This window comes from Arvicanthis niloticus, chromosome 1 (genome assembly GCF_011762505.2).
Source record: "Arvicanthis niloticus isolate mArvNil1 chromosome 1, mArvNil1.pat.X, whole genome shotgun sequence".
In the NCBI taxonomy this organism is placed as follows: Eukaryota; Metazoa; Chordata; class Mammalia; order Rodentia; family Muridae; genus Arvicanthis; species Arvicanthis niloticus.
The window spans coordinates 60,387,269-60,401,081 of NC_047658.1; the positions used below are offsets into that span (position 1 = coordinate 60,387,269).

The 13,813-nt window shown below is 40.6% G+C and overlaps 1 protein-coding gene across 20 annotated transcripts in view; it reads left to right on the forward strand.

Annotated features, from left to right (window-relative positions):
* The window catches only part of Sytl2 (synaptotagmin like 2), a 111,745-nt gene that overhangs the window by 79,519 nt on the left and 18,413 nt on the right, over positions 1-13,813 (forward strand). For 6 of the 20 annotated variants that reach the window (XM_034500443.2, XM_076937710.1, XM_076937722.1 and 3 more), the window contains 5 exons: positions 171-3,890; positions 5,755-5,856; positions 8,196-8,249; positions 9,443-9,490; positions 12,946-13,040. In XM_034500443.2, the coding sequence (XP_034356334.1) occupies positions 171-3,890; positions 5,755-5,856; positions 8,196-8,249; positions 9,443-9,490; positions 12,946-13,040 (4,019 nt within the window). Of the gene's footprint in view, positions 1-170; positions 3,891-5,754; positions 5,857-5,955; positions 8,250-8,953; positions 8,974-9,442; positions 9,491-12,945; positions 13,041-13,813 lie in introns of those variants that run through there. The other 14 variants (XM_034500477.2, XM_076937732.1, XM_034500451.2 and 11 more) reach the window with 7 other exon arrangements.

A 13,813-nucleotide genomic window follows, 5' to 3' on the forward strand; every position in this document is an offset into this window, starting at 1 on the left:
TACAAGGTATTTTTTTTGACAAAATAGTTAATTAGAACATCTTATACTAAACTCCCTGAAAGATGTTGGTATGGGCAGCAAATACTATCGAAGGTGCCATTTTTAGAACATAGACTGAAAAATAGCCCTGTAAACATTATCTTATTTAGAAAAGCCATTCTGTGTTGCAGATGAACTGACTCACTGTGTTGAGCCTGAGCCATCACAGACATCAGAACACAGTTTTACAGACCATTGGCAAGGTAAGCCCCTCCTCATGGCTCTCACTGATCAGACATCCTCACACATGGGTCCATGTGCTACAGAGATAAGGAAGACAACTGACGATTCCATATCTAAAGTCCTAGACTGGTTTAACCGAAGTTCTTATACAGAGGACAGTGTGTCATCTCTCCAACATCTCCAAGGAGTAGATCTCACACAACAGACAGACTCAAAAGCACAGATTAGCAATGCTTTGATAGCAGATAACACCTGTCTGAAAGAAGCTGACTCAAAGGTCCCAGTGTCCACTAAAATGAAGTTGAAGCCTGTGAAGTCTGACTCGGCAGTCCAAGAAGAGGGAGATATGCCAGTTTCCAAAACTTGCCAAGACAGTGATGCACTTCAGTCTAACTCTGAGAATTTGTCCCACCAAGGCTCTCCCAAGGAAGGTTCAGATACACTGCAACAATTTGAAAGCCACAGAATCCCAAGTCACAGGAATGAAAACATGGGTGGTAGCCAAGGTTCAGAGAGTACAGGAGAAGGAGTTGGGACCCTTCCTGCAGGCAGTGACCACCTGCTCAGGGCTCTAAAAAGATCTGATTCAGAAGCCCAGGCCCCGTGGAACACTAAGCATCCCGACAGCTTAGATAAAGAGGAAACTGAATTCCACGTGCCTCAAAAATGTAAGGGGAACACACATCTAAATGCTGACTCTTCAGTAACTGTCCTAGGTTCTATTTTGAAAGACGATGCAGAGAGGAAAAGCAAAACCAGAAATACTTCCCTCCTAAAACCTTCACTAGATAAAGAAAATGGTGCATTGCCCCTTGGGGCTGCCAACCATGGATCTTCTTGTCAGGATCCTGAGGACCAAGAAGAAGGCAGTGAAGATCCCAAGAACCAAGTGCTGAGAGAGAAATACAAGCGAGTGAGCGACAGAATATCTTTTTGGGAAGGAGGCAAAGCTGGTGCTAAGATAAAGAAACCACAACTTACATCTTGCAGCCAGGGGCCATCTTCTGCTAAAGCACACCAGCCTATGAAGTCACGGGTCGTGTCCCTAGGCAGTTTATCTTCAGGCCAGAGTGACTGTAGTCAAGTCACAGCTAAACTCGTGGTCTTTGATGAGGATGACCAAACACCCCATCTCTCCCATTCTTATTCCTCAAATAAACCTGAAACAACCACATCCCCCATATCAGGTCTATCCAAAAACCATCCTTCAGGTAACCAGTCCAATAAAGTAACTCTACTTCAATCTATGGGGAATGAAATACATCCTTCTTTGGAGAAAGACAGATTTGTGATTGATAAATCAAAGGGCAACTTCCACGTTCTGTCCCTAAGAGAAAGAATAAATGAACCCAATACAGAACAAGTCTATAATCACTCCCAGTTTGAGAATCTGAGAAAGTTTTGGGGTCTGGGAGCTAATGGAAACAATAAACAACATAATGGGAATAATACTGCAGCAAACAGACAAACTTCTGGGCCATTGAACAGTCAGAAATCCAAGGAGTTTGACGCCATGAAATTATCAAGAGACAAGACCCATGAAGTAGAAGAAGGAAGACATTTAAGGCAGGGAAATGTTATAGCTGAAGATGAGATGGAGAAACTAAACTTTAAGTGCATGCTTCAAGCACCACCAGATGAAACCATATTTCTGCAAAAATCACCCCAAAAGTTCACTTATCAGTTGGAAGGAAATGAGTCTTCAAAGGAAAATGGAGATAAAAATAAGGAGTGCTTTGTTACTCTGGTGACTAAAAAGGCTTGTTCAGATCAAGAGATTCAAGAACCCATAGTGAAAACAAGCATTTTGCCTAAAGTCTCTAAAGACACATTCAATGACAGGTTACAGAAGTTGCTGGCAGAAGTGACATCACCAGCAAGCCAGACTTCTAGCAAGAAAGCTCATGAACAGCAAGAACTCAAAGAAGGTGTTTCTGAAAATAGGGCATGGCCTCACAAGAAAAGTTTTGCCAAGTATGAGGAAGAAGTCACAGGGCTGAGGAAGAGCCCCCAAGAGCCCCAAAGAAGAAATCAACAGGACTGTAGTGTAGACAAACTCTGGAAAGAAGCAACTAGAACTTCATCGACTACCTTGCAATCCCCTCAGGAACCTGTTACTACTAGACCTGTCTCTCCACCTAAAGATGACCTATTGTTTGAAAAGTGGATAAAAGAGAATCACAGTCTTTCAGCAGATCAGAGAGAGATAACAGCTCCTTTCCCACAGGGTGTTGAAACTTTGGCAGGTACAGATCTCACCCCAATGACCAAACATTGTAACACAGAAGGTATGATTCATTTGGTTGCAGAAGAGTCTCCTCCATTGGCTCAGCCTTCCCATTCTTTTGAGGGAGTTTCCAGTTCTCCAGCAGATATGTCTTTATCTTGGGATGCTCATCTTGGATCCCAGGATGGCAAGTTGCCTTCTCAGAGGGAAATTTCAGAGGCTATAGAGAAAGTTGTTCTTCCTTCCAAACCAGCAATGACTGATGTAAACGCTGTGTTACAGAAGCTACTAAGAGAAGCTGGAGACGTGGACACCAAACTCCCTGAAAGAGAGCAAACAGCAGATAGACCCTCAAGTCCTCAGAGAATGAGTCCCCTATGGGCTGCTCCAGACCCTGCTGTTCCAAATAAGGACTCTCATTCCTTTTGCATGGTACCTGATACAACTCATGAAGGTAGATCTCACTTATCTTACAGAAGGTCACCATCAGCACATGCCACTATGTCACCCGCTTCTACTGTAACTCAGTATGGCCAGGAGCTACTTCAGGATGTGGCAGAGACAGTGAGAGAAACAGTCATTCAGCCCAAGTCAGAGTGCCCTGAATTCAGGGTTGGCTTGGAAAAACTACTGAAGGAAACATTACAAACTTCTCTGTCAAAAGATGAAGAGGATACAGTGACTATTTCTCCATCAGCCTTAACAGGTACTTGGGAGATGTCCCATCAACTTGCTTCTGAACTCCATCCTACAGAAATACAAGAAACTGTTGAGAAGGCTGAGGCTCCATCAGTAACTGAGAGTATTTTTGATGTTGGTCTTGAGAAACTTCTTAAAGAGATGTCTGAAGGGCCTTGTCAACTCCATGTGTCAGGGAAAAGAGACACTTTGGAGAAGCAGCCATCACAGGCAGAGCAAGCAGGACTCATGGGGGAAATAACCCATCTCTTTTTGGATGGCTCAGGAGCCTCTAAAATGAAGGTTGCACGTAGTGGTTTGGAATCTCAAATCAGCCAGTGTGATAAACAATTAGGAAGAGATAAAGCTGTGACTGGTCCATTGATAGATGTCCAGGGTTACACAAGTGGGGTTGGGCTCCCTGAATACTCACAACTCTATGAAGACCATAAAATAGAGACCATTGAAATCGTACGATTTGTAGAGGGCAGAGGCAGAGAAAAGGTTATTGCAGGAGGAACACGGGCTCCCCAGAAACCAGGCTTTGAAGAAGCTCCTAAAGAAATGAGGGTGTCCAGAAATAAGCACTCCATTGTTTTCCTGGAAACAAAAGGAAAAGCTACAGAAATGAGTGAAGTTAAATCAATACTAGCAGCACCATATAAGAGACAAGAGAGAGAGCGAGAACCAGGGGCATGCTCTGAATCTGAGCTTTCAGATGGGAGCACCAGCTCTAACAGGGAGAGCTGGAGAAATACCTCCAGTGAGTGTTTGGGAATTTTTACTCCATGAAGAGTCTACTTAATGAGATGCATGTGTAAAGGGTGACTTTTTAAAGATTGGAGTCATTTTGATATTCCTTCATAACAATATTCTTTTTTTGTTGTTCTCCGAAACCTTTCTTAATTAGAAAAGACCATTTTCTTAATTAGAAAAGGCTAGTTTCTTTATTTGGATTATTTGAATGAAAACAGCTTTTCTCACGAGGCTGTGTGTCAGAATCATCTCATTGAATCTATAAAACTGTTAGATTCCGGCAGTATTTTAAAATAACTATTTATTTATTTATTAATTTATTTGGTTAGCAAGATCCTTTATGACACATAAACCAGTTGTTTTCTTGAAAACAACTAAAATTTCTCAACTGCTACTTCTCACAGACATCTCTAGTAAAAGTCACAGTGAGAAAGTACCACACATGGACACAAGCTCAGCGTTCAGGGTCCATGCCTTAGCACTGGCACAGCTAATGTCCAGGGCCAAGTACAAAGCAGCAACTTCCCTTCCCTCTGATACTTTGTGCTGTGGGTCCCCCACCTCCACCCAATATTTCTTTTCCTCTCTCTTTCCATTTTTCTACAAGAACATTTTACCCTTCTCATGTATGCTTGTAGCTAGATGAGGTCACCTGATCCCACCTGAGGGTATTGCCTGGCCCCGCTGCCTTGGCTAAATTTTGAAAGTTTTTACCCGACGGCTCCCACTCATCTCAGTGCACTGGGGGTTCTGTTTTCAGCCCAGCCATAAAACACAGGGGTTGGCTCACACCAACTCTTGTTGATCAACTCTTGGGCATTTTGGCAGGAAAACCCCACAGCAAATAGGAATGTGACTGGTAAGTTACCTGATCAGTGCGATGAGGCAGAGGAGAACACTCTCTGACTGGGGCACTGTAGCCAAAGCTGCCTAACTGTAGTGGATCGTCTTCTTTCTGGTTTGATAGCGTCGATGGAACTACATGAGATTTACCACGTGGCTGACTCACGAGGTGTCAGGGTTTTATTGGTTTTTTTTTTTTTTTTTTTTTTTTTTTTTTTTTGGCAAGCAGCTATAGCGTCTTCTTGACCACTGACCAATGGATCCATGTGGGATCCCAATCAATCACGTTTAAGCTCTTTTAACAAATGCTGCTGATTAAAAAAAAAAAAAAACAAGAAAAGTGAAATGTTTTCTAAAACTAAACACACACAAGGGTAAAACCATCCCACTAACCCAGTGGAGGTGTCCTCTTACAAAACTGCCCTTTGAGTTAGGAGAGAAAACTGGCCCGTATACATCTGCACTTAGTAAGATACTGGTATACTGCATGAGCGGCTACACACCTTGCCATTTTGTTGGTAATTGTCCTGAATCTTTGAGATCTGGAAAACCTACATCTGTTGATCTGGAGAACTCACTAGCTGAGCGCTCAGGTGTACACAGATGTTATACATCTGAATCCATCTTCTGTGGTTTTCTGCTAACTTCTTTTTTTTAATGGTCCCAGAATTATTTCATGGCTGTCTTCAAAAACCAGAATGTTAAAAGTGTGAAGATTAAAAGTGCAACTCAATAGGTTATGAGCCTAAAATAGAAGTGTAGACAATGCAGAGAGTGTGAATACCTCAGCACGTCTGTATTAATGTGGTCACCTCAGTACTATTGGTTTATGTTCACAAATAACCAGAAAAATTATTTTTGAAGAGCATATTGGTAGTAGAGATATTTCCATTTCTTTTTTGAAGTATTTAGAGGGAGTCAGGGGGTGCTACTTTCTCGTTTCTGCCTATGGTTTTATTGCCCTCTGCTGACTGGGGGACTTTTTGCTTTGATAGTGTGCAGTGTTCATCCGTTTTGTCTCGTGACAGGTTCAGAAGAAGAGCACAGCCCCGTTTTGAAACCTTTGGAAAGGAGAGCCGCTAGGAAAGTGCCTTCCAAAAGTCTAGAAGACATTCCATCAGACTCATCAAGTGAGAATGAAGTTTGTCCCCTAGTCTATGCCTGGTCTATGCCTCCCCTAGGCTTAAAAAAATTTGCGTGCTTGTGTGCTCTTCTGTGGTCTCACTGCATGCTGGCGTGCACCAGAGCCTCCAGTGCAGCTGTTACAGAGGAGACGAGCCTTCTCCACGTGTGCTCAGGCAGCTTGCTCTTCATTGTCTGCAACGTTGCTTTAAAAATAACCCGTGATATTTAATGATGAGAAATCCTTCCGTTGTTTCCTTCCATTGTTATATCCCAGTTTGAGTGTTTAAAAACACACAGGGCTCGGGAGATGGCTTAGTGGAGAAAGAACTTGAAGTAGAAGCATGACTACTATAGTTTATATTCCCAGGACCAACAGAAAAGCTGAGTAGGAATGGCAACAGGTCTGTAATCCCAGCAACGGATAGGCAGAGGCAAGGGAGCCTCGGGGCAAGCTCACTAACTTGACAAGCCAGGTCAGTAGACCGAGTCAGGATCACAGAAAGACCAGGCCTCAATAAATAAGGTAGAGAGTGATCAAGGAAAGACAGTCCATATCAACCTCTGGCATCCACAGGCATGTGTACACCTTATGTGTGTGCACACCTGCATACAAATACACATGTGAATATTAATACACACAAAAAAAATTCAATAAAAATACAAGTAGAGTTTGAAGGAATCATAGTACTAGTGGTGCCAGTGAGGTTTGTACTAAGAGCATCTATGAATATCATGTTCAACAAATTGTCTAAGAATTTTTCCACAAGTACCTGCCCATGAGAGATGAATTGTTATCTCCGTTTTATAACTGAGGAAACTGGAATTTAAGTGGTAAAAAATACGTTTAATATGGACCCAATGCTCACAGTAGACTACTGTCAACAGTATTTAGAAAGTGACCATATCACATATGACAGTAAATGCCCCATGATATGTATTTAATTAGTCCCTGACTTCAGGAGCTTTTCTTTCTCATTTTCTATTCACGCGCTTCTTTTGTCTCTGGCCAAAGACTCACATGAAGTACTCTGTCAGTACTGTTTCACACAGGCTGGTGCTTTAACTGCTAAAGGCAGGGAGGGGTCTTTAGATAAGGCAGAATGTCCACTGGGACTTATCTACCAGACTAGTGGATTTAGAAGTCATGGCCTCTGGAGTTTGGTTCCAACTGTTTTGAAGTTACGATCTGTCTTGGGGTCTCGGGTGGCCATGAGAAAATTTGCTAAATAAAAATTAACCACTGCCAAACTCAACTGATTGCTGACATTGTCCAGCGTAGAATAAGTTTTAGGTATTCACAGTCTGAGATTTGGAAACAAAAGTTGGGGTTTAAACAGAAAGGAAAAAAAACTCCTTCCCCAAAACATTTCATAAAATTCAGAGATTCCCAGGGCATGGAAGAGAATATTCCCAATTCAGAATGCAGCTCTAGCCCTCCCAAGGATCTTGGAATTTCAGGGTTGGAAAGGACCCTGAAGGTCATTCATTTTGACTTTTCTCAGTGTCAGAATTTCCACTAAAGCCTCCTCAACAGGTGGTCAACCCCCATATCTGCCTGAATGCTTCCAGAAAAGGCATGTTCATTCCTTTGTTGGACAGCTCTGATTGTCCTTCCCTTTTGTTGGTGATGGGCACTGAGGGATAAAGAAGAAAAAGACAACAATTATCCTATTTAGTAAAAAGCAAAAGCAAAACAAAACCCTCTTGTCTGAGAAGTATAGAGTTATTTCCATGGTGCAGCTTTAAAGTACTCAGGAATGTATAGGGTTAAAAAAAAAAGTCACAGTCAGCTGACGGGTATTCTTGCACTCTCTCTTCCAAATACCGATACCCACTCTCACACTAGCCTGCCAAGATTCCACTTAGCAGCTGGTCCCCAGTTACATCTCTTAAGTTGGCTTCCCAAGCAAGCCTCCCAGAGGCATATGCAAACGATGATGCACATACACAAATATTTGTTAATGACCATAGGTTTGGGAAGGTGTTAGTCATGGCCAGAGTCTTACCCTCTGCAGAAGAATAGAAGGCTGCTTCAGCCCTGTGCTTTCCCCTGTTGTCAGCGGATTGCTTGCTCTGAGCTAACCCTCTAACCCTTGGGAGTCAGTGCACAGCGTTTGCTGATGTGAGCCGCAACGCATCAGGCTGAAATGGAAGCGCCTGCTAAGACACTGGCTCAAGTAGCTAATCTAAAGAGAAAGTATTTGGGGGAAGACATCTTGGTTGCACCCCTCACTGCATCTTGACTAATTGCTTCCAACTCCTCCGAGCTTCCAGGGACAATCTCATTGTTCTCTTCTCATCAGGGGTCAGCTCCATTAACCATTTGTTAATTTCTCCTGAACAGATCAAGCAAAAGTAGATAATCTGCCTGAAGAATTAGTACGTAGTGCTGAAGATGGTAAATATCTTTATGTATTTGCATGTCTGTTTGTGTATTAAGTTCTGGGGTGATTTGGGCAGTCACTGGCATGCAGCTGTTGGGTAAATAGAAGAACGTCATTTGCCAGTATGTAGCCGATAGTGCCTAAGTTATAAAAGCATTCTGATGTAGTACATTTAATACTGCCTATATTCTTAAGGCTTCTGCTGGTGATAACATGAGGATCTCATCAGAGAGACTCGGGAAGCAAGGGTTTCTATAAATAGGAAATTATATTTCTGTGGGTATGAGCTAATTTGTGTTAACTTTGACTTGCAGAACTCTCCAAAAGAGTAGAGTGGGATCTTGGGTTAAATTGTTCTTGTATTTGATTCTCAAATCTCAGCATTTAGCACAACTGAGTCTTTACTTCAAAGAAAAGGGCCCCAGCTCTAGGGTAGATGAACCTGCCTGTGATTATATAAATGAGTATGGAATGATGGTGAGATTAATTGATTTCAAATATTAAGGAGACAGAAGCTCTTGAAGCATGTCAATGTATTATATATTACTTTTGCTATAAAATTAACTGTGTAATCGAGCCTTGGTGGGGGAAGGGTAGGAATGAGTCTTATTCTTTTAGTTCAGCACTTAAGAGTGAATGATTTATGTTTGCTGACAGCACTTAATTTTTGTAAGCTGTTCTTGCAATAATCATAAAAATGTGTCCTTACTATGCAAAGCGCAGCAGAAGACCTCAGAGGTAATATTTTTTGTTTACGTTATGTTAGGTGTATTTGTTTTATATTTACAACCACCTTGTTGAAACAAATGAGAAAATAATTTTAGCCTGTATTTTGAAGATTAAAAAGATACTGCTCAGAAAAATGAGGTGATCTTTTTGCAATCCTGTACGTAGCTCAGCAGTCAGAGGAAGAGCAGGGTGTAGCAACTGGGATGCTCCTGGTCCAGTTGTTCCTTCTTATGTCCCTGCTGTGCTTGAGGCTTACAGGAAAGAAAACTCAGGTCTCCTACCCTGGGTCTTAGATTTTTAATTAAACAAGAGGCTTTAAAGAGGCTAATGAAGGATCCCACTGAGACACAACAAGGTGAAAACCTGTCAGATAAATTCTGCAACTTCAGTCTTAAAACTAGCATTTGAGTTTGACTTTCATGTCTGTTTCATCCTTAATTGAAATGGTATTCATTCTCAATGTTACTCTTCTGGGTAGAACAAAAAGCAGACCAGGAACCAGATACAAATGAATGTATACCAGGAAGTGAGTAGCAGGACATTTCTCATAAATGACTAAACATTTCATTCTACATAACATCAAATATGCTAATGAACTAATCCATTAATACCACAATACTTATTATTACTATATCGCCGAAGCTTGCAAAAAAAAAAAAAAAAAAAAAAAAAAACTATTTCATTCTGATAAGGGCATATTAAAAACAGTTTTCTATGCTGAAAGAATGTACTTTCACTAAAGGAGATTTGTTTATCTTAAGTTTACCTATATTGTTATTGATGCTATTAACTTCTCTTACTCTGATATTGGAATCTTTGCTCAAAATCAAATGGGCACATTTTTATTGCAGCTCACGTTTGTGCTGCGTTATGCTGTGCACTTCAGGGCTCTTTAGCTTTTATATAACAGTAGTCAGAAAGCAATGCATTACTGATTTGGATCCCCCAAAGAACTGTGCTTTGACAGTTCACAAACAGTATAGTTAGCTAAGCCTCCCTGCATATGTATAAAAGTAAATATTTAAATTCTGAGGTTCTAAACTGGCTTCAAACAGTAAATATCCAATCTTTTTTTTTTTTTTAAAAAGTTAACATTTGAATCTAAACAAAATAAACACATAATTGCTACTAGTGTTTGTTCCCAGTTTTCAGTATTAAGACTATTCTACATAGGTAGGACCACTGTCTTAAAGGCAAGTTATATATTAAAGTGGCTCTCTGGGGCCTGACAAAGCATGCATGTGTGCCTGCATGATTGTTAACCCCCTCTTTCATAAATGTAGACACTGGTGGTATGAAGCTTGGTACCCATGCCTGCCTTCAGGTCCACTGTCTTTTGTGTAATAACCCCCCAAAGGCTTTGAATACGCTAATGGGCCTCCTGATGAGAGCTTCTCAGTGGAAAAGCCAGCAGATAGAGGAAATAATGTGCTGATGCCTGGAGTCTCTAATGTCTAGCTTGAAATCTGAGACTGCTCATGAGGTCTTCCTCAAGGCCCTGAGCTTTGGCACATGACTTGACAAATTCTTAAGAGCTGCCTAGGAGAGAAGGCAATTCAGGCCTGGCTCTGTGAGCATGCCACTGTCTGGCCGCTGCAGACAAAACAAGCTTCTGCCCTGGAGATGTTTATGGACAAAGAGACTTTTCCTATTTTGCCTTTGAACTAGGATGCGCTAAAGTTTGGGCACCTGATTTTCTGTTGCTGTTTAACATTTTGTTTGAGACATAAAAACAAGACACAGATGGACATCTATCTATACCTCTGTCTTCATACATGGCCTAAGAGATCAATGATGTGCTATAGTGTAGGTAAATTCATTTCTTTAGCAATTTTTTTTTTAAAAATGATTCTTACTGTCTTTTCATTAGTAAATAACATTCTTAGTATAAGACCAAATATGTGTGATTAAAAACAAGTAACTGATGATCATAAATATGAAACTGATTACATTTGAGTAATGGGTGTAATTGAATTTGACCTACTTACATCATCCAACAAGATGAATTGTTGCAATGATGCAACAAAAAGGCTTTCACAATCTTATTGAACCACACATGGGATATGACCTAATCTTGAGTTGTCTCCACTGTAACTCACCCAAAAGTATACATGCATGTACACACAAAAGTATACATGTGTGCACATACACACGGACACATACACACATGCACACATTCACTCATGTATACATCCATACACACACACACACACACACACACACACACACACACAGATTCATAAATGCAGATGCACCCCCACAAGCACACACATATGCACATACTTTAAGTGCATGGGAAATGATAAAGTGGGTATTCTAACGAGACACTGTGAATGAATTTGCTGTATGTATGTATTTACCTTTGTGAGCCTCAGGCTAGATGAGAACTGATATAGAATAAGCAAAAATTTAACATAGGTGGCTCAGTTTCGTTTTTCCCTCCTTAGATTTCTTCTAACTAAAATCAGCTAATGTTTAAGGCTAAATGTGTGTCTTTACATTATGAAGAGAAAGGCATTTTGATTTGTATATTTTCTAATGGCAATTTTAAGGATAAAACCAAATCAGTATATTTGTATTGTATTTAAGACGTAACTTGAAGAAGATGTATCAGAAATGTTTGTATCTTAAAAAGTACTTACACAGCACCTAGGATACACCAGGCTGGGTAACATGCCTTGAAATAAAAACTTGTTCATTATAAGAGCTACTATTGACCTTAATAAAAGCTTGCCCACTGCGATTCATGTACAAAAGATAATTTTCAAACTACATGTATGCAAATTATGACTCAAGCACACCCTCTGAATAGGCCTTCTTTGCATACATTATTGTATGAGAAAGAGGTCATGTGCTATCTTTTCTTAATCGATTACTAGGGTATATCAACTTGAAATGTTTAAACCTGACCTTGATAAACTGAAACGTCTTGGAGCCAAATGGTATCTAAATATATTTTTTAAATTATTTTTTTAATACAGGGTCTTTCAGTGTAGCCCTAGCTGGCCTGGAACTTGTTATGTAGCCTATGCTGTTTTCAAACTGGCAAAAAAAAAAAAAAAAAAAAATCCTTCTGCCTCTAAATTTCAAGGGCTGGGATAAAAGGCATGCACTACCTCACTGGCTAAAACAATTATTTTAAAAATTATAGTCTTTCATAATTCTGAGTAACAACCACCATGAGATACATGGTATCACCTCTCTCTCTCACACACACACACACACACACACACACACACACACGGTAGGGGGAAGGGGAGAAGAGAAAGACAAAGAGAGTGCCCCCCCCCCCAAACAGGAATTTAATTTTCCTAATCACTAAACAAACAATCCTGGTCTTAGGCATTCCATAGCCAAGGGTCCTTAGTGTTGAATTGTGAACAAAAATCCTAAGTGTACAAATGAAATAGTTTTTCAGCCTGCAGCATGTTGAAATGTGATGGACCTTGTTGGGGTGGGATGGGGAGATGAACCAATATATTTAGCACTTGGGGTTCAGAGCTCTGATGTGGAAAAAATAAGTAAAATCAATTCACATGGACAAGCGGGGGTCTTTCTGAGACCATGGTCTGTCTCCTTTTGTATCCCTGACTGTTCTGGAACTCACTATGTAGCCCAGCATGGCTTTAAGCCTACAGCAGTACTCTTACCTCAACCTCAGCGTGTTGCCGGGATTATAGACCTGAGCTATCATGTCTGGTACATAATATAATGTAAGACCACCACAAATTAAATAAGAGCAACTGGTTTTGTTTGTTTGCTTGTTTTCAATTCATTTTCATTTGGTTCAACTCCCTGTACGTTCTCTTTCTGGATATGACTTATATGAACTGCTTGTCACTTACCTCATGATCCTATGCATGCCAACTACTTCACCTTTAACCCTTATGGTATTCATAAATGAAAACACAGTGTATTCTCAATGTGTGCCTAATGTCTGATGGTTGTGGATAATTTTGAGATCTAAATGCTGCTCTCTAGTTTCCACAGTGCCTTCACTGCCTGATAATCAGTTTTCCCACCCTGACAAACTCAAAAGGATGAGCAAGTCTGTGCCAGCATTTCTTCAAGATGAGGCAAGTTCATGTTTTGAACCTTTGGGAAAATGAAGCCCGTTTTGCTCTGCCGTCATTGGGCCATCTGCACTTGAGTGTGGTCTAAACCAAGGATGTCAATGGGGCTGACTCTTGCTTCCCAAGTCAATGCAGGGAGTGTTGTTGATCCAGGAACAGGGCAAGCAAGGAATGTCTCATTTCACTCAGACAGTAGTTGTTCTGGTCAGTAAAGTTGGATTGAACAGATCTAGGAATGTGAAGCTTTTACTTCAAAGTCGGTACAAATTAAGAAATCTGGGGTAAAACATGTTGTATAATTTAACTGTATCTATAGCTAAGAGCTAGTTTGTAAAACTGTAGGAGGTTAGGCTATTTCCAAAGCACTTGTTAAAACAATTGGCTGGCTTACACAACCTTTATGTTCATTATGTCACTTAATTCTACCGTGACCATGGAAGCTATGCACCACCATTATTCCCAAATATTACAGGTGAAAAAAAAAAAATAAAGCCTATGGAGTTAAAATATCTTCACACGGTTGGATTGTGGACTGGCATCCAGATCTGATTTTCCTGCTGGCAACCACTGTGCCATAGCTGTGTAGGGACATGGCTATGCTCCACAATTTATTAAGTACAGACTATGAACCAGGAACTCAACACTCCACTTAGTTTCCAAACACCCAGAAACAACTACAAACACTTTGCCTAATGGCTTTTGACTTAGTAAGATCTCAGTTTCTTGCTGTCACATGATTAGAAGCCTGTGGTCTATAGTAAGATATTTCCAGTTAT